The sequence below is a fragment of the Eucyclogobius newberryi genome, unplaced genomic scaffold, assembly GCF_026437365.1.
Source record: "Eucyclogobius newberryi isolate DKJ021-1_F unplaced genomic scaffold, fEucNew1.0.hap1 SCAF_15, whole genome shotgun sequence".
Taxonomy (NCBI): Eukaryota; Metazoa; Chordata; class Actinopteri; order Gobiiformes; family Gobiidae; genus Eucyclogobius; species Eucyclogobius newberryi.
The window spans coordinates 14,381,017-14,401,253 of record NW_027315779.1 but is presented as its reverse complement, the minus strand read 5'-3'; the positions used below and the strand labels follow the sequence as shown (position 1 = coordinate 14,401,253).

General features: G+C 38.6%; 2 protein-coding genes across 5 annotated transcripts; both read right to left on the bottom strand.

The window, feature by feature from the left end:
• Window positions 1-2,093: 2,093 nt before the first annotated feature.
• On the bottom strand, window positions 2,094-10,501 carry pitpnab (phosphatidylinositol transfer protein, alpha b). 2 transcript variants are annotated; one of them, XM_072446105.1, is made up of 13 exons: window positions 10,213-10,500; window positions 9,759-9,996; window positions 6,883-6,913; window positions 5,637-5,782; window positions 5,360-5,451; window positions 4,754-4,761; window positions 4,471-4,545; window positions 4,004-4,087; window positions 3,857-3,934; window positions 3,649-3,759; window positions 3,146-3,268; window positions 2,986-3,068; window positions 2,094-2,733 (listed from the first exon to the last, which is right to left on the bottom strand). In XM_072446105.1, exons 2-12 carry the CDS (start codon window positions 9,773-9,775, stop codon window positions 3,021-3,023), a joined length of 813 nt encoding a protein of 270 aa, XP_072302206.1. In that variant the 5' UTR covers window positions 9,776-9,996; window positions 10,213-10,500; the 3' UTR covers window positions 2,094-2,733; window positions 2,986-3,020. The 2 variants fall into 2 exon arrangements, with proteins under 2 accessions (XP_072302206.1, XP_072302207.1); XM_072446106.1 differs by lacking the exon at window positions 4,754-4,761 and having other exon boundaries at window positions 10,213-10,501.
• Window positions 10,502-11,545: 1,044 nt separating this feature from the next.
• On the bottom strand, window positions 11,546-19,458 carry slc43a2b (solute carrier family 43 member 2b). Of its 3 annotated transcripts, XM_072446102.1 has the most exons (15): window positions 19,398-19,458; window positions 18,534-18,786; window positions 17,407-17,704; window positions 17,145-17,200; window positions 16,958-17,034; window positions 15,531-15,623; window positions 15,293-15,426; window positions 14,987-15,183; window positions 14,591-14,731; window positions 14,429-14,446; window positions 13,748-13,880; window positions 13,541-13,670; window positions 13,307-13,380; window positions 12,617-12,740; window positions 11,546-12,542 (listed from the first exon to the last, which is right to left on the bottom strand). In XM_072446102.1, the coding sequence occupies exons 2-15, from the start codon at window positions 18,691-18,693 to the stop codon at window positions 12,381-12,383; spliced, it is 1,797 nt and encodes a 598-aa protein (XP_072302203.1). In that variant the 5' UTR covers window positions 18,694-18,786; window positions 19,398-19,458; the 3' UTR covers window positions 11,546-12,380. The 3 variants fall into 3 exon arrangements, with proteins under 3 accessions (XP_072302203.1, XP_072302202.1, XP_072302205.1); XM_072446101.1 differs by lacking the exon at window positions 19,398-19,458 and having other exon boundaries at window positions 18,534-18,813; XM_072446104.1 differs by lacking the exons at window positions 14,429-14,446; window positions 19,398-19,458 and having other exon boundaries at window positions 18,534-18,813.
• Between the last annotated feature and the right edge of the window lie 779 nt (window positions 19,459-20,237).

Sequence of the window (20,237 nt, the reverse complement as noted above, 5' to 3'; positions counted from 1 at the left end):
GATCAGTTACAGCAGTACCATCCGATTTCTCTGCAGTTTTGACATTTCTGATTCTTGTTGTAATTAGATCATTTTGTGGCTCACTAATATACAATACTCCTTCTTAAAAGTACACTATGTAACTTTTATTGCTTTGCCTGGAATGTTTCACAGTATGCCATTAAATGTATCTATCTCCATAGAGACAAGGTGGCGCTACAAGGCCAAGTTACAGGTCAGAACTGTGGAGAGGCGACCCCGCTCACAGTAAGAAAGTATATATGCTTTTCGAGGTATTTCTGAGCAATAAAAACACCTGTAAATGAATTAATGTAAGGTACTTTTAATGCCACACTGTAGAACATTCCAGGAAAAGTAACAATATCTCCATGGAAACAAGCAGTTGAGTTCAGAAAAGTTAAGTAAGTGCCAGTTAGTTTATACATTTGTATTTGAACTGAACTGGTTAGGTTTCTCAGTTTATGTCTTGTTTACTTATTTGGTAAAAGAGGCAGGTTGCTATTTTACTTTTACTTTGTCTGTGAGAGAAGTCATTGTATCTGACAACAAGAGGTACAACATTTAGAACAAAAATATATAGATCTATACACTGTCCTACCAATGACACGTGAAAAGCCTGGGACTGTGCACTAGCTACGGCGGTTGTTCGAATAATTCTGGATTCGCAAATTAGGCTTGTTATTGCATTGCTGGAGCATCCTGAAATCAGCAGAACATATACTATAGCTGTGAGATGTTTGGCTGATCTCCTAAATATTTACCCCTACTGTCTGTCAAGGGCTCGATGTCGTGGAGGTGCGAGCACTTGTTTGGCAGGATAGTTATCTATGTGTGTTCGCCTACTTAAGTTGATTCGCTATTTACAATGTCAATACATACAATACATACAACCATAAATCTCCACGGTTCAGTTTGTCGCCCCCGCCACAGACAGTACAAGTGTGAGGGGGATTGCATTAAGAAAAACTGGGTGATTTCCAAGAGTATACAAGATAAAGGAAGTGTCCCAAAGATGTCCACGCCTGGATCGAACCAATGTTGGATCAACACAATTCCATAATGATCATTTTCAGCGGTCACACCCGATCAAATTACAAGATATCACCTTATTGTGCTTAATTTATCTTCTAATTTAGACAATGACAATAAACTTTTAAGAGCAACTTGCTATGGCCCTGTTATGCGGGTGTTAGCCTTTGTACTATGTTGCACCCTCTTTCAAATCTGTGCCCAAAACAAATGTGTGAAAGGTGACTTAAGGGTTAAAGTTTAGTGCCAACCGTGCATGCTCCTTTAGCTTCAGCCATTCTTCCCAATTTCACTAATGATCACAAGACATACAACTTTACGTCACCCATGCATACACCTAGAAACACACAGCCAATGACATAGAACAAAACATAAACAAATCAATCTTAAGCTTGAGCTCTGGTTTGCAACATTTGCAGAATTATATGGTATTTATTGCTATCACTGGATAAGAGTATTATCCACAGTTGGTGAGGATGACTGGCAGGGCATGATACAAAGCACATATTCATATTTGTTCATTTAGGTTAAGGTTGAGGTCAGTCAAAGGCCCTTGGAATCATCCTTATTCTTGTCTTGTCCCCCTTACAATATCTCTGCAGTGACATTGACAAGCTTCGTCCATAAATGGAGATGACGGCTGTAATTATAATATGCAGTGGAAGAGGAAGTAATAAATAGCTCTTATAATGGTTGTGCGCTAAATCCTACTGCCAGGTCTCTGTTTCGGTGTACAGCAATCAAACATGTCATTGTGACCCCATGCTTTTTATTTGTGTTTTTTATATTGTATATGCAGCTCCATACACAATAAACACTGTGCACTGTGAATTTGGACACTTCTAGCCAGGGATAACGGCACTAACTTCTAGCAGAAGTTTTTGTCTTCAAAATCAACACACAAACCATAATGTTCATAATTCTTCTTACAAAGAGCTGCCACGTTTAAGTGTCAGTGGTCATAATGTTATGCCTAATTTGGATATATTTCTTATCATCCTGTCATGACTTGTTTAGTTTAAATAAACTTGAAGGAGGAAAAATACAAAAAAGGCCAAAGCAACAGGTGCTAAACTCACATTTATGCACAAACACTAACCCACAAAGCAGAGAAACAAAACAAATGCCTCAATATGTTTAAACAGGAGAAGAGAGACAACGTTCTCAACCAGGCGGCTTCACTTTTAGATTTAAAAAATGATTTCTGACAATAAAAGGAAACACTGCAGAAAGATGTAAGAACAAATAAAAAGGAGACATGAAAAATCACTTTAAAACGCAACACTGAGGAGATACAACTTGAAAAAGAAACTCACAGACAAAACTACAGACAAAACTTTTTTTTTAAAAACCCTGTTATATATATTTATATATATTTATATATATTTATATATAGTATATCGTATATATTTTAATACAGTTATTCCCAGTATATACACCAATGGAATATCTTTATCAGAAATAAAACCTAATTTTCTAGGGAGTTTAATTAATTGTGTTGCTACTGGAGGCCTCAGAAAACCACACGGACACATGAAAAAAACTAAATAAAGAGAATGAGAAGGGAAGTAAAATATCAAAATTGAAACAGGATTTTACTAAGTCCAGAATTCCTGAAAACCCAGGAGACGAGGGGTTGGACCGGACCGCTGCACGCTGTCTGAACAGAAGGATGTGAATCCGCTGGTGTCTGGGTGTACATGTCTGCAGATTACAAGAGCATTATAAAGAATGTATATTTTATGTTAAGTGCTCAAACAGCTTTGTCTTAAAAGTTATAATATATCAAAAGAACAATAAAGTGACACAAACAAAGCTGCTGATACTATATTAAAAAAAAATGATAATAAAAAAAATACAATAATTGGCTTAAGTTTATAGAGAATGTATTAATTTAAAAAATGTGAATTTATGGGCAATAAAAAACGTGTAGCTTTTATTATTTCACTTTCGTACCTGATGAGCAGCAGCATTCACCATTGAACACAACCTCAGTCCTCTAGTGCCACCATGCCTTTCACGGGGTCTTTAACTCTCATCTAGATGATACAGAGAAACTTTTAAATTCAAATCAATTCATTTAAATCATTCTGTCTCCCTGCTGGTGTGGGCTGACCTCGTCTAACTCCTTGCGTGTGTCTTCCTCCATGCGCCGAATGTCTTCCATAGTCAACTCAATCCAGTGGTCGATCCAGCAGAACAGCTGACGGTGGAAGTTAGTGAACAAACGCTTCTCTTGCTGAATAGGATGAAAAATCATATTGTTAATTTGACATAATAATTTAATTTAATTTAATTTAACACAGTAACTCTGTAAATAAACAGCCAGATTTTTTTTTGAGTAAAACTCTAAAAGCCAGGATAGAAAATGTATTAATTTCAACTCGCAAATAACTTCACTCTCAACTACATTCTCTCTCTTTTGGTCTTTAGGAACTGGACTAGAGTGAGCTTCACTTGTGCATTATATATTTTGTCCACTAGAGGCTGGTGGAAACACTTTTTCCTGTTCATCGAGCTCATGCTTTTAAGTGCTTTATGTTTTATGACTTGGCCTTTGGGAACATTGTGCAACCAAGTTATGATAACCACAAGACTTATATTTAACCGCTTACATACCTTTTGAATAAAACTCTCCACTTTGTTTTGCAGGCCCCACCATTTGAATTTGACAGTGACCAGTTTATAGGCACACATGTGTGGGCAGTCTTTCTTGTTGGGAAGCTCCTTCTGCAGAGATCAAAACATACAAACACACGTCTTTCATGTCCCAGCCCAAGTGTTAGGTTGTTCACATCAAAACAACGGCCTTAAACAGCCTCTTTACCTTCCAGTCGGGGCCTAGAGGACCTCTTCCTGTCTTCACTGATTTGTACCTGCAAGGATCCTCGTCTGGCTTGTAATCCTGCCGGAAGACAAAGGTATGATTCACATATTCTGAGGGACAGGTGCAATGAATAAATAAAATGCCCACCTTAGAATCTACTTGGGTTCTGTCTGCAATATCAATATAGACTATGTCCACCTTCTTCCAGGTCTCAGGATCGAGCCCATGCACCTAATCACAGACAACAAGAAGATACAGATATAACCAGAAAGGTTTTTGTGTTTACAGTCCATAGTCCAGATTAGATACACCAATAAACAACAATTTACTGACATCAACTAATTTTGGGCATTTATTCTTCAACATAGAAATCTGGTGTTGTCTTTTTTCATCACTGCATGTTTAAATAATCCTTTAATCTCTACTCTTTATCTTTGCCTAGTCTTATTCACTCCTACTATGGAAAGCACTGACCAATCAGGAAATACCTCTAATCCAGCTTTATCTTATTTATTTATATGAACAAAAATATGTATCCAATGTCATAGTTGGCTTTTTAAAAAATCAGATAATGTTTGAATGGATGTAAAATAACACACTAGAAAATCACTCACATTTTCGAGGTGCCCCAAGTCAGGTTTATGCCACGTCTCAATCTTAATCAGGAAGTTATCTTTCATGTACTCATTCTGTTGGGAGAGGACAAACAGTGAGATAACGTTGAGTTTTCAACACACAGTCACAAACGTGTTATCAGCCCAGGCTGTCTCCAGTGCTGCTTTGTTCTAATAGATCAAATTTCTATCTCAACCTTTGAGCAATGATATTTTGGCTTGTCAGTGAGTGTCATTGGATAAATAAGCAGGTGTTGTTTTTTAAACATAAAAATTAACTTACAGTGATGACTGCAGATTCATGTTGTTGCGTGAAAAAAGGAGAAATAAGCTTTTAGTTTAATTATTGACATGACACATGGAGTTTACAATGATTAATGACAGATCACATATAGAAGTGCATGAATATCTTTGCTCCTATTATGTATTTCATAGATCATGTCTCCTGTCTGTGTTTGGCAGCTGACACTGTGTGATCCCGAGGTGAAGTCTCGAGTGATGCATGCCTCTTCTCACTGGAGTCACTAAATTATTCAAACACACCTTCAAGGTGATAGTGAGAGGCAGAGAAAGAGAGAAAGAGATATAAATGAAGAGAGGGAGGAGGGAGGGAGAGAAAGGGCTGCGGGAACAGAAGGAAGACGCTCATGGGATAAGATAAATGTCTGCTCAAACTTCACTTGTTTTGGCTTGTTGCATAGCTTGTCAATAAAATATATTGGGATAGGTATTTTTTAGCTCAAAAAGTCAAGGTAAATATTTCACACGTGCACTATTTATTTGCAAATGGATGGTCTTTAACAACTCCACAACTGCAATAGTGAAATAAGTGCTTGTAAATAAAATAACTTTCCTGTAAATAACCCTTATATGTGTAATGTTCGCTTACCTGTGCGGCAGTATGGGTACGCGTTCCATGCTTTCTCGTGGATGTTAAGAGCCGACGCAGGAGCCAACATTCGGACAAATGACGGCACTTTACTGCGTTAAAAACACATTGAAATATGAATGATATTATTATAAACACTGAAATTTCACAGACCCGTTTACAAGTTGATGTCAAACTGAAATAATAATTGGATGTAGTATCACAAATCACAGATGTAACCTACAGACAGAAAAACATATACCTAGATATAAAAACTGTGGAATAACATGATGCTTACCTCTGCAAATGGTATATTTTGTGTGTGTATTGCCCCTTCTCTCCATCTTTCTCGTAGGGCTCGTTTTTTAACACCTCCACGCCTTCTCCGCCTCCGGTCTCATTCTTACTGGCCTCAGCCACCGAGTACAGCTGGCCCACCTGATACTGCAACGCAAAATAAAAACAATGCTGGTCACAAATAACTCTCCACAAAAAACCCTCTCTATTACAAACTATTACATGCTATTGGTGCTGAAACTCAGATTACTCATTTTAATCACAGCTTTTCTACCTACTTGACTACAATGAATTAAAACATTATATCATAGGGTTAGGGTTAGTTACTTCAGTTGCATGTCATCAGTGCATTGGGGATTATGCAGGTTAAGGCTCAGAGACATGCCCTCAAAACCTTTGAGATTTCTCTAAATTACAAAGGTCATTCCACCCCTCGAGGACAATTACAGCGAAATGTCATAAGGAAAGGCAAGCAAGTTAGCCTACTGCAGGTGAAAAAGTATAAAACTGCAAATATATTACAAAATAAGTTAAAATATCTTCCCCGGACAATCTTAACAAAGAATAAACAGCAATATGCCAAAGCGATTTAAGTTAGGTTTCTAAAAATCACTGGAAGAGGCCCGGACAGTCTGTCCGCTTACCACAACGTGAGACGCCCTGATGTACTGAAACTCCATATATAGTTGTACTACACTGGAGGGCAGAGAAGGCTGTGTACTTCCTCTGACAGTCACCATTACTCCACTGTCTGCAGGCCTTTTCTGTGGGTCACATCTTCTCTGCTAATGCCTCGTGTCTTATAAAGACACTGACTAGCTGTGGCCACGACTGCACCATAAGACAAGATGCAACATATTACAGTTTATTCATATGAAAAAGAAATGTGTTGAAGGTTCTCTTTTTCTCAATGAAAGCGTTATTAACAAGATGAAACTTTTTTATTGCATGTTTAACCACGCTAGACATACCATATTCAGTGGCATTTGTAAATGACTCATATATTTAGAAGAAAAATGGCTTAAAGTGGTAATAAACTATGTTGTTTGAACGGCAAGAATCATTTGTACTATTCTGTTGTAAGAAAGCGAAACTGAGAATGTTATTGGAGAGAAACATAAGGAGGACCCCAATGTATTCTGATCATTTAGAAGACAAACCTGACTATTGGTGGAGAGGGCATCAGTTTTCCAACATAAAAGGTAATTTCATAAACAGGAAGAGGAATATAGTCAAATGTAACTTACCTCTTCCACAGATATGGGAAGAATAACTCGACTGGAAGAGAGGAAAAAGGACGTTACTTTGGAGCGATAGCATTCATACAACTAGAACAGTCTGTCACATGAATTTCACAGGGTTTTTCAATCAATTTGCCCAAAGATTATGTTAGCTGTCCTTTCAAGCAGTGTGTGTGTTTTATTTTATTCATTTATTTATTTTTTGTCATTGCGTCCATTATTGCCAAACATTTAATGTACCACAGACCAGAAAAGTCCTCACTGCATTGATATTAATTCATAATATTTTGTCAAAAGAGTTGTAAAACAAAGGTACCTTTTTGGATTAAGTAAACCTCTATTTCCCTACATTATAGAGACGTATTAGCATCATTTTCACACTCAAATTCACATAATCCTTTGCCTCCCACACGAGGCTCTGAGCTCTTCTTTTGAAGCCACGCACTAAACAGCAGGATATTGTATTTATGTGTCGGCTGTAAAATTTCAAACCAAATCCTTTATTAAGTAATGTATGGTAGGAATAGTAAGGAATGTGTTTTCAGTTCTTTTGCGGACACAAATCCCACCTCACCTCTGCTCCACTCGCCTTTTCATCTTAACTCTTTGTACTGTAAATACTCACATCTATGGACGCCTGCGATGCCAAATGTCAGGACACCAAATATTGACCAGGAATGATCTTGATCCCTTTTTTCTCACACATTTTTTTATTTTAATAATCTACTTTGTTGTTGTATTGGTTTCCTGCTTGGTGCTTAACTAATACAATTTCAGTGTAATAGTACATAATAATAATACATTCACCCGGATCCTGGCCATTTATTGATTAAATCATGTTGGGGAAATCCAGCTGATACATCTAGTATTCAAGAGCAGAGGCTATTTTTAGCTTTAAGTATTTATAGTGCTGAGTGAAGACGAGCTGAAAGTAATGCACTGATATTTGTCTATCATTTATTAAAAATGTTCTGGGCATAATTGGCAAATTTTTTTCTTTACAGTCCCTTGGTTTGATGGTTAGCAGCCGGGGTTTGGTGGGTGGGAATACATAGTCACTACAAAGGGTGCTGATGGTGTATTTATTTAATATTTATTCCATCATGTTTTATCAGTAAAAGCCTAACGCCTAAGTCAAATGATGTCAAACGTTTACAGACATAGTTGTAATTAAATATCTTGTACATGAACTGTAATAAAAACTATTTAAAATCCTGAAAAATTAGCAGTTTAAGGGTGTGATTACAATTGTTGTTGTTTGGTCCTAAATTGAGCCCATTTTTGTCGTGTTGCGGCTTTGGTCTGGTCCTGTTCTAGTCTTTGTTTGGTCCTGATCTAGTCCAGGCTTAGTTTTGGATTTAGTCCTGCTTTATTCCAAATTTTGATGTGGTGAATGTAATAAAAGTCTGAATAAATGTAATTTTAGTGAGATAATTAATTGTACTGTCGATTAATGTTTTATCCAACACTTCAACCCCAACAAAGACATTTACAGGCACATTTTAGCACCGTCTTGATTGCAATACATGCAGAATATCGTGATAAAGATATATATTATATCTTCTACTGAAAGTGTTTTTCAGACTTCCTATAAGCGATGTGATCTGTTCTTTTCTTCTGTATCTGCCTCTGTATCTACCTGCGTTGCACCAATGAAATTTCCCCATGTGGGACAATAAAGGATTATCTTATCTTATCTTATCTTATCTTATATTTGTTTTAAATCAAATTTGGTCAATATCGGATAGAAATGCACTTCCGTCCATCTGTTTGGGTTGTCAAAAGCATAAAAAATCTGATAATGATTTATACTAAAACTAGTATTGAAATTCTACACATTTGAGCAAGCATCAATAAAATAAATCACATTAAGTGGACAAAATTGAACCTTTCTTAAACTGTTTCAGAATGATCTTGTGCTTTATTGGAACTACATGGAAGACCGCATGGTAATTTAAAGAAACAACTACGACTTACTGTTGAAAATACAAGTCTATTGTAAAAAAGAAATAGCATTGATTAATTATCATTGTGGTTTTGAAATCGATATGGGATATTGAGCCCATTTCTTAGTATCAAAATGTATCGCGACAATACAGTATACTCTTTCTGTTGGTCCATTTACTTGATTGGGATGCAGTTTCATCCCATTATATACTATGTTACATTCATGTCAGTCGACTATAGACCACCTAGGCCTTAAGCTAAGTCACCTCACAGCTAGCCACAGCTATGTACAGTGGTTAACCTACATTCAACATGCACTTAGCAGGTGACCATCTTGAAGCACCAAACTATTAATTCAAGCCCTTTGACATTTTGACAGTTTGGTCTCTTCACAATTAGGCCACTTTCTCATAACTCTTCAATTCCCCCCACATTGACATTGACTGTCCATAGCTACAGCTTTAGCTCCATTCTTGCAGACTTGATTGCCGGCGTTCACCACCAGCAGTTTCACCTTCACCGCACATCAATAACATGGCCACAGAAACCGCTGTAGCTTTCTACCAGATAGAGCTTAAACAGCTCCACCATCTTTCATTTCACATCCAGGGAGTTAATTCCCCTTAACCGCCTCTAGCTTTGACTTCCTGAAAAAAAAAAAAAAAACGAAAAAAAAACGGTGTGCTGGGTGAAGGGCACAGCCAGCCATGCAATCCGGCTGCTGCGGATGCAACTCGAGCCTCTCCTCTCACAGATGCAGAGTGATGCGCTCTTGTTGGAATAAAAATAATGACGGGCGTGAGCGGCGGATAAACGGGATCAGCACCACTTCGCCATGGACAGCGACTCTTGTCACCGCCGCGATACAGTGTAGCCACAATGTCAACGACAAAACGAGTTCACGTCATCCATTCACACATGCACATACTACTCACAATTCTTTTATGAGCATTTTTGGCGGGGCAAGAGCCTCGTAGGTCTGCAAATATCCAGATGAGGGAACCGCTGAAGTCCAGGTCCCCCGGAGCAGGCTCGGTGCACCGTAGTCTCTTCTTTTCTCCGTTCACTGCTCTCCCACCTCTTCCCTCTATGTCATTCTACCTCCACACCGTCGCTTATTTGCTTCACATTCACTTCCTGAACGGAGCCGTGCCGAGGCGTTGCTGTCACGGCCTGTGCGGAAGAAAGCAAGGACACACGGCTCAAACGCTGTTACGTGCCCATCTCGTCAAAATGCATTATGTTAATCAACGTGTTCAGCATATTTTAAACAGGCGTGTGTACTCAGAGTTTAGCCTCCATCTGTCCTATTGGCAGTTTGGCATCTTAATCGAATCAAATCAAACAATTTAACCATAGACATAATAGACTAAAAACGTAAAAACGCACAAAATACTTACGTTTCTTGTCGTTGTGGCAATAGAGGGGTGGTATAGTCTGAAATCTATGAAGCGTTTTTCCCTCCGGTGCGAGTCCTGCGTCATCTCAGGCGCGGTGACGTAGAACCGTGGTTATTCTCCGTATCTCAGTATCTATGGGAATGATGTGCGGGGACCACCACTCGTGGCTCAGACGCACTCTACGTCATCGGCCCCTTCAGCAGCAGCGGCACGCACCGCGGCAGTCACGCCGTTTCCGAATCGTGACGCTTCGTCCAATAGTAAAAAAAAAAAAAAAAATGTCACATAAGTCCAAGGACCGCTTAGTACAGGCTGCTCTGACTCCCTCCAAATCTGAGACGCATGTGATGTGATGACGAGATGGGTAGGGCCTAATCCAATCTCAGCATCAGCAGCACCAGAAGCACCTCCTGGAGATTGAAACTAGTCCGTGCGCGTGAGATCGTGCCTGAAATTATGTAATCTCGGCCAACCAGCAGCATTCCACCGTTTATCATAGTGCTCCATGGCCATGTCTCTTTGGAGTGTGTTTACAGCACAAGATAAATCTGACCATCAAAAACACCTGGGGACCCGTGTCCTAAAGTTGTTTATCAAGTTACTCCAAACATTAAGTGAACTGTTAACTGTTAAATATAATTTATGTGTGTGGCTATTTTTAAAAATGCAGTTTATTGTAAAGGGACACACTCAGGTTGTTTTGTAGGCCTGTTGGGCTTCTTCATGTGTACCTTGCTGGACCTGGCGCTGTTCTCAGTCTTGGTCACAGCACATCGACCCCTCTCTCTCTCTCTCTCTCTCTCGCTCTCTCTCTCTCATTTCTCTCTGTTGATGAGAGGCAGAGTGTCAAGTGATAGCCATCTGCGAGAGTCAAGTATCAGATACACGAGCAGACTGCTAAACCAAACGTGGGCACCGAAGTCGCACAGAAAAGACACTTAACAGGCACGTTTGTCATTTAAAAGAAAATATTATCGGCCTAAATTAATATGCTGTAGCCATTTATACAAACGTCTGTAACAAAAAGATGTTTAAGACATCTCATTTATTTCGAAATAATTTAATATAAACCGTTGTCGGTTTATTGCATAACCTTAACGTTTGATTGACTGCAATATTATTATTAGTAGTAGTCGACTTCACTTATACTGTTGGGGTGAATTGAAATTTTGTGTTTAGTGACCTCTACAGAGAAAAGATGAGAAGTGAGAAGTGAAGAGAAGTGTTTGCCTCAATTTGGCAACTATTGTAGCAACTAATGTACTACATAGTATAATTGACACCATCCAGGATGTTGTGATATCTATTACAGTAAACTAGTGTTGGAAACATGACCGAAACATCTTTATTTAGCACCATGTCCAGAAACAATAAGGTTAAAAATAAGCTACAGCAACACACACTCTTTGAATTGTAATTTGTTTACCCCATGGACAACGAAGAATAGAAAAACTGTGGTTGAAGCGCTGGTGGAAAATGTAGGTGGAAAATATCTATCTATGGTCTAAATCTATGTCTTACAGTTCACCTTTGTACGTAGATTATGCATAAGGCACATTTGGCACAGCTAAAAGTAAGCTATGGGAAAAATAGCATACAATAGCAAATAATAGGTAATAAATACACTAAATACATTAAAAATTATGGTTTAAATTACGTTTCAGACAACAATGAAACTATAAAATATTTAAACTTTGAATATAATGTGTTAAAATACTTGATCTAAAACTATGAAAGGTGTAACCACTTGATGCAATGTTGACTTCTGTGGATGACAAAATAAAGAGATACCCCTGTCTTGGGGGCAAATTAATCATAACAAAAATAAAAAATACTAATAACAGATTATAATACACAGACTATGTCTGTGCTCATTTTTCCGCACGTACAGTAAATATAATATAACACTCAAGCAGAAAGCAGAAAATGAGGCTGAGAGGTTTTGGGGGGATACAGAGGTCAGAACCTCTTCCTTTCACAGTCTTTCCTCTCACTGCCACTTCATTTCCTGCTCCTCTTCCTCCTTTGTCGTGGTCCAACAGTTTGATGTGTGGATGAGAATAAAATCTCATAATAATGGTTTGAACATCTATCTTTGAAATCTTCTAAAGGTGTCCTGTCAGTCAGTGAATAGTGTTGATGAGTTTCCATTGTTCACTAAACCAAGGCCTCTGGGATGTCGGAGCCGTTTATTTTTATGTAGATCTTGGCGTTCTCTTCTCTTTCCATTTGTTCTTTGTTGAGCTCTCGTCTGTAGCAGATCAGGTAGAGAGGCAGCAGAAATCCCAGCATACTGAGAACCAGCAGTCCAATGTTGACCTGGACGAAGAAGCCACATTTACCCCTCCCCTTTAGACACATGTTTGAGTGAATAATTGTGTTTGTATTCTTACCCAAAATGGATCCCCCTCCAGTGGCCCCATCATGGCTAAAAACAGAGGCTGCTGCAGGAGCGCAAACACTGCACTGATCAGAGACTGCATCCCTGTCAAACTGCCGAACTGGGACGAGGGATACCTGCACAAGAGGAAGCGAAAGTTAGGACTTATTCTTTCTAACTCACATGTCGACAAAACAACCTGAAATGTCTACAGAATTATGTCAGTATAGCTGCTAATGGCCTTTGTGATATCTTCAATCGTTACCTATCTTAAGCAACACTTGTGCAATTAATCAAGGTTGAGATTTAGTCATTTCTAATCATCGATGATCATCTTGGGTCTTATATTTGGAGGTGTTCATAGCCAATCCTCTGTCAGTAAAAACATGTATTTTGGAGCTGAATTCTGACTTTGACGGAATATCTTTTTACAATTTATTTTCTTATTTTTTTAATTTGTATGTGTTAAATGGTAATTATTTATTGTCAGTTAATTTTAAGTTTGTGTTTACAAAATTAATATTGAAAGCAATTGTATTTGTTTTTGATAAATTGATTGTGCTTGATCAATAAAAGGGAAAATAATTGTGATACATTTTTTGTCTTATCTCCCAGCCAAACTTTAATTAGAACTTTAACTAGATTTATAGACTGTAACATTTCAATAGTAATTAACATAGTTTTATGATTTTATTGTACTTACACAGCTGCATAGAGGCCGCCGACAGCTGAGTGAATGAACCCTCGGACTATAGTGTGTAAAACAAATGACACGATCTGGGCAAACAGCAGAATAAAGTTTAATGCTTCAGAAATGGACAGTGCAGGCCTGACAACATACGTAGTCCTGTAATAATGCTTAACCCTATAGACTCAGGCTTTATGGTCCTGTTGTAAAATGAAATCAGTAATTCATCCATATAACTGAACCACTTACCTGAAGGTGCAAATTAGGAATGAGGCATGTAATACCAAATCCCACCAGCAGGACATTTGTGAGCACAAAGGCTCTCAAAGCATTGGTCACTTTCTGTGTCTTTCTGTCCCTGGGTTTCTTTATCTCACCTCTGTGGACGCAAGATCAAGACAGATATTAGTCATAAGTAGTTTTTTAAACAAACAAGCACAAAATGTAAAAACATACTTGCTGGTGAGCTGTTTCTGCCCGTCTCCATCGTCACACTCTTTCAACTTCCAGTCCATTATCTGACCAATCACTGGGGTGGTCATCAGACAGAGCAGCTGCAGCATGCCAAAGATGGACGAATACAAACTTACTGTGAGGAATAAAGAAGTTATTGAAATGTATATAATATAATATATTTAGTAATACTTGAATAGTAGAACGTTTTGCACTTGGTTCACAACTACCGAACAATGGGGCAGTTAATCATTAGCTGGTGTGTTGAGGGAAACTGTATGAATCAACAAGCTGTTCAAAGTCACAAGGATGACATTATAATCACAGATCAAACTCTAAAGGAGTTTGCAGAGCTTAAAGTACAAAATGCTTTCTAGTAAACATACTAATAGCAGTTAACTGGAAATACAGCAATTTTACTATTGTTAATATTTGTTAATATATGTGCAGGAGAAAAAAAGCAAAACTAAATTATTATTATTATATTATTTATTATTATTAAATGATTTAAGTAAAATGTTGCATACAATGATAATAAAGCACAGTATACTACTACTATTACTGCTACTACGACTACGCTAAGTTAATGATTGTATGGTTTTAAGGTTATTGTTGCTGTCAAAATATGGTAGTAGTGACTATAAAGTTAAAGGTTCAGTAATCTACAGATCATGCTAATCTTACCAACTTCCATTTTCTCGACTGAAAAATCAATGAACATTTTGTAAATTACGGTGTTCCTACGTAAATAATAAAAGTTATGGAAATTGAAACAGCACAAAAATAGTGTGGAATAAAACAACAAGTGTAGATAAAATGTGCTTTGCTGGTGGCAAAGTATCTGACCTGTGTTCAGGTCATCAGTGAGCGACTCCAGGACACTGTTCATGGCTCCCATGTAGAAGAGCAGACGCAGCTGAGTGACTGACATAGTGGCCGCACTGAGCAGGAAGATGGGGCTGGAAATGCTCTGCAAGAATGACTGGGCTGTAGAAACATGACAAAAAAAAGCAAAATGCCACATTAAAATATGTCAAATTCTGTGGCAATTTGGCAATTACAAAACACAATTTGGCATGTCATTGTGTTATTAGTTCAAAATACGTCACTTATATTAACAACATGGTACACAACGGTTATGGAATACAAAAATGAAACTGAAATTGTTTTGTTACATTTCATCACCCGCATGTTTCCACATTGCTGTTGAGTCATTTTATATTCCTTATTTTCCAGTCTTACTTTCTTCTTGTGCCTTAGAGTCCATCTCCAGGTCCATGGTGGACAGGCAGAGCTTGTTGCCATCTTTGATGGGCAGATCTTCAGCCTTCAGACTTGTGCCCACACTGAGACGGCGCCCAACGGTGGTCACTTGATGATAAAAAAGCTTCCCGGTAATTTTGTGGTCAAAACCCATCCAGCTGAACTTAATCTTCACACTAAGAGAATTAGAAAATACAGATTTAAAATGGCATCTCTGTTACATAGTATAATTGTTACGGCACTAATGCGTTTATTTGCTACGTTTACACCACATGAGGCACTCACGAGTAGTCCATGTCCTCTGGTCCAGGAAAGGGCTCGAGGGGCCAGTTGAAGAAGCAGTTCAGGAAAACCAGGCCAGCGCAGGCAGCCCACACAACCAAGATGGAGATGAAAGATATATCCAAATCATAGATCACCTGTGGTCACCAAAACAATTGTCATGTGAGCAGGATTAAAGTTACGGCCATAGAAGTGATATCTCTGTTTGCTGATGTTTGACTTCTGTATTTGTTGTTAGTACCTTGACACCCGGGAAGGTTACAGCGGAGGAGGCGTACGAACCGATCATAAGGGCAATAAATGTGGAGCGAAGGTCCCCAAACATATTAGGCAGCTGGAAGAAAAATAAATAAATAATTCAAGAACTGATGTGAACTTATGAATAAGTAATGTTTATGGATCTAAGGTGAAGAGGCAATGAACAATAACATGAACATGACTTCAGACATAATATGAAAACTATGACAGGGCGAGTATGTTTATGCAACATTTAAGGACAAGGTTTTGTTGTTGTGTTCTGTAATGGCCCATGGAGAGCAATGGCACATCACATTAACATCACTTAGGAAAGTGTCCATATTAATTTAAGCCTTGAACATGATACATTGTACATCTCATTGCTACATTTATATTATTTAAAAAAACAGAAATTAAGTAGCATATTTACAACAAAAGTCAAACAGAGATCACACAAAATGATTATTAGCAGTGCTTGGGAAGGTAACTATATAAGAGGTTTAAGAGGAAGCCATGGTGATCTGAGAATTCATTTACAGCTGGAAGTAAATGGCCTGAAGAAAGTAAGGATCAAGGAGCCTGCTCTGGTCAATGATTAACCCAGCAGCAAAATGCAGGTCCACCGGCGAGGATGGAAAACATGTTTTATAAATACTCTGTAAACGTACAATTAATCCGCACTAACTCACTAAAGCTGTGGCTGCTGGTGGTGATAAAAGCAAGGATTAAATCAGAGGTTTAGGCACCCATGTTTAAAGAGGAAAAATATGTCAGTGGTGGTGTAGAAACAAGACATTTCATTGGAAGATTGATGTCTTGAGGCCCTTTCTACGAACTGCATCGCCATGGAGCAAGGCTGGACTTCTGTTTAGAGGTTTGGGGAGGGACCACAGTCTGATGAACAGCAGAGGAGTGAAGGAGAAGGAATGCAAGAGGGTTAGGGCTGGTATGTCCTCAATAAAGGAAGCACTTTTTAATGGATAGATTTAGCCTGTACTACTGTTGTTGTCTTATTTTGTGTTAATTAAAGTTCAGTGTTTGGTCTGTTGTAGTTGCAGGACTGACACAGAGAGAATAAAATGTACATAAATCTTAACAATGAACAATGCTTTCCATGAGGAATTTTTTTGTTCTAAATTCGTGGGCAGCTCTGGTTGAATGTAATTTTAGTTTTTTTTTTTGTCTATTGCTAGTGCAAAAGCAAACAGCACTGCTGAGTACAGTCCACAGAACACCCGTCTTTCCTGGCCCCTTTCTGAAAGATGCATCTAACTAATTAAAGCTGTTGCCAAAGCCAAAACAAGCCAAATGAGAGGAATGCCAGGGCAGAAAGGGGGCGGGGGCACCAGGGTTATTACACATAAACTATAATGAATCCACAGGGAAGTTCCTGTGATGATAGGATATTTACATCTGCGCAAACAAACTTACTGTGAGAGAGGTGAAGGTCATACACATGCCCCCGAAGCCGTTAAAAGTGAGGGCGATGAAGATGAGGACAGAGAGTTCTGTGGAGGACATAAATGTTTGGACACATAATTAAGTGTGTAGGAGGAGATAGGAGCATGTAAATAGCCATAAATAATAGGTTATAGAAAATGAAAGTATGTGGATTTACCATTTGGACTATAGGCTCCATATGCAATCATTAGACAGGACAGTCCAAAGCAGAAGCTACAAAGAATAAGAAAAAAATATGTTTTAACTATATATATATATATATATATATATATATATATATATATATATATATATATATATATTTGTATTATTCGTACAGCAAATAGACAGTCCTTCTTGGCTTGGCTTACAACCTTAGCCAGAAGAAGAGGCTATCTAATTCAAAGATAAAAGGGTCAAACTTATCAGGTCCTCTTTACCTTCCCAACAGTCTGAGTTTGCGTGGCCCGTATTTGTCCATGACGATTCCCAGCGGCAGAGTGATGGCGGACAGCAGGAAGGAACCCACTGTGAAGGCCAAGTTGAGCATCTCGTCCTGCTCTTTACAGATGAGCCAGCCCTTCATCCTCAGAGGCCCATCAGGCAGTAGAGGCTTCATCTCCACGCCATCCCCCAACCCCACCACGCCCGCCTCACTCTCCATCAGCGCGTAGTAGTCTGCATACTCATCGCTCAATGGGGTCGGCAGGGACAAGTTAGCAGAGCTGGTGTGGTTACCTGTGTGGAAAATGTTCAATTGCACAACATTTGTATTTATCTATAAAACAGTGATATTGTGCAACATAAGTACATTACTGCAAATGAGTGGATATGGGGCTTTTTTTTTTTTACATTTACATCTTACAAAGCAGAGAGACGTTGTAGCAGTAGTTATTTACCTACAGAAAAGTATACAGTTGTTTTTGTTAAGCATTCTCAAGTCATATTTTCCAAGTTGTGGTAAATGATGACATTTGATTCAGTTCAGACCATCACCAGTGTGACTGACCACATGCTGCTGTGATTATTCAGCAAAAACAGATTCTCTTGCAAAACTTTCTTGATGACCGTGGTGTAGTTTCTGCTGAATTAGCAGTTAACACTGAACTAACCATGGACATCGGTTTATTTTTTGCCAACCTGTTTTACTTGTGTGTTTTGTTATCACTTACTATCAGCCTCTACCATTTACAATCAATCTGTGGACTTTCAACATCCATAATGACAGTAATAAAGTCACTGTCAGTGGTTGTGCATTAAATCACATGCTAAAAAGGGCTGAGCTGGTGCTTCTACCTTCTAACGTTATCAGTCTGATAAAACCAGCTTACAACTATTTTAAATACCCTCAAGAAAAACATCATGTATATTATTGAATTAATAATGATATAGATAGATACATAGTTAATATTGTTTATCTATCTAACTAATCAAACTAATAAGTCACATGCAGCCAGTGGCCCCTCTCGACACAATGAATGAATGTAAGCAATAATGTGTAATGAATCATGAAAGAAGACATTAGAAGGACAAATGAACCATAAAACTAATGACAACAATCGCTTACCTTCTTCATTGCAAAGATATGAGTAAAAGCCTTCAGACTTGAGCATGATGAGGAGGGACCCCCATCCCAGCAGCACAGCAGAGAAGAGCAGGTTCTCAATAATAGCAGTCACAGCCATCCACCAGCGCCTGGCGAACGCTGTGGTCAGAGTTGGAGCCATGGTTCAACCCAAGAGCGGTCAAATAAGATGAAAAAGGTGAGGACTTGGGTGTTAGGTGCAGGCCTCCTTCAGGTGACGCTGGTATAGTCACCGCTGCAAAGAGAAAGAAGCAGGAACAATCAGTGGTTTTATAGCTACACCAAGTCACATGGCTACAGAAAGGTTCTGCTTTGTGAGATAAACGTGATTAACTTTGAACCTAAGATAGCAGCTAGCTCACTGCATGACTGTAAGACTGACTTCAAACCTGTTCCTCAGCGTTCACAATCCAACCTCTGACTAATGAGAAACGATATATTGTTAAATGGATCTGTGGTGATGTAAGGGTTTTTGTCTGCTGCATAGATCAAACTGGTCTAAACTGGACACTGGAAACTGGGCTTTCTCAAATGGGCGCCCCTCTTTCTCTTCCTCTCTGAACTGTCTCTGTTCCAAACCCCTTAAAATCCAAAAGAATCATCCAAGCGCAACTCATCACTTCTCTGTAGCTTCCAACATACAAACAATGACACACATCAACAATATCCAGTCAAACTTAACTATAGCTTAAAACACTGTAGTACAAAACACACAAAAAACACATAATAGGCTCTGTTGTGTCCCAATTTGTATATTATACAATTTGGGACACAACAGAGCCTACATGAATTCAGCAAAAAAAAGTACAGTAGGCTATATTTTGTTAAAGTGCAATGCAATCTGACCTCCAGACCGCGTCCTACAGCGTGGACTCCTCTTGATGTCAGTAAATGAATACTTTTCTGCCAAAGGGCCACATTTTTATAGCCTACCCTTGGCTTCACAGACGTAGAGGACACAACGCCCTCTGCTGACGACTCATTACATTGCATGGCATTGTGGCGACTGAAAAAAACAAGGACATAATGGTTACCCTGAAATGTAAAAGAAAACGCTTAATTAATCAGGAATTTATGTTGATTGGGTGTTAATGATGATCAAACGGAAATAAGCTTAACACTGCAAGATAAACTTACATTGTAATATAGAGCATACTATAGAGAGTTAAAGAGACTACAGGAACCATAAACACTAAATAAATATTGATTTCTATGGCACTTAATCTCGTGTGATTGGACTGTTTGTAGATCTAAACTACACAGCAGCCGGACAAATAACAAAACAACAACACACAATTATTTTTATTTCTTTCGAGTGGAGAATTTTTACAGCAAAATGACAAGATTTGAGTCATAAATGCTGGAGCTGTGATTGGAAAACAACACAATTTATTGATTGTTTACAAAGAAACTGAGTGGCTGAAAGTTCATTTGCGTCAGGAGTGAGACGCACTGGCAGCGCAGACGCAGAGGAATGTTTGGTCATAGGCTTTGATCAATAGGCCGATATATGCAGATCAATCACTGCGCGCGACATCGACAAACTGCAGCAGAACGGAAATGCGCCGTGATCAATGAGACGCGGTGTTTGATATGAAAATCACATGTCGCATTGATCAACTGGACTGATGGTGAAATGTAGGTGGATTTCTAAATTAGGCTACAACAAACTCAGACTACTCAGTG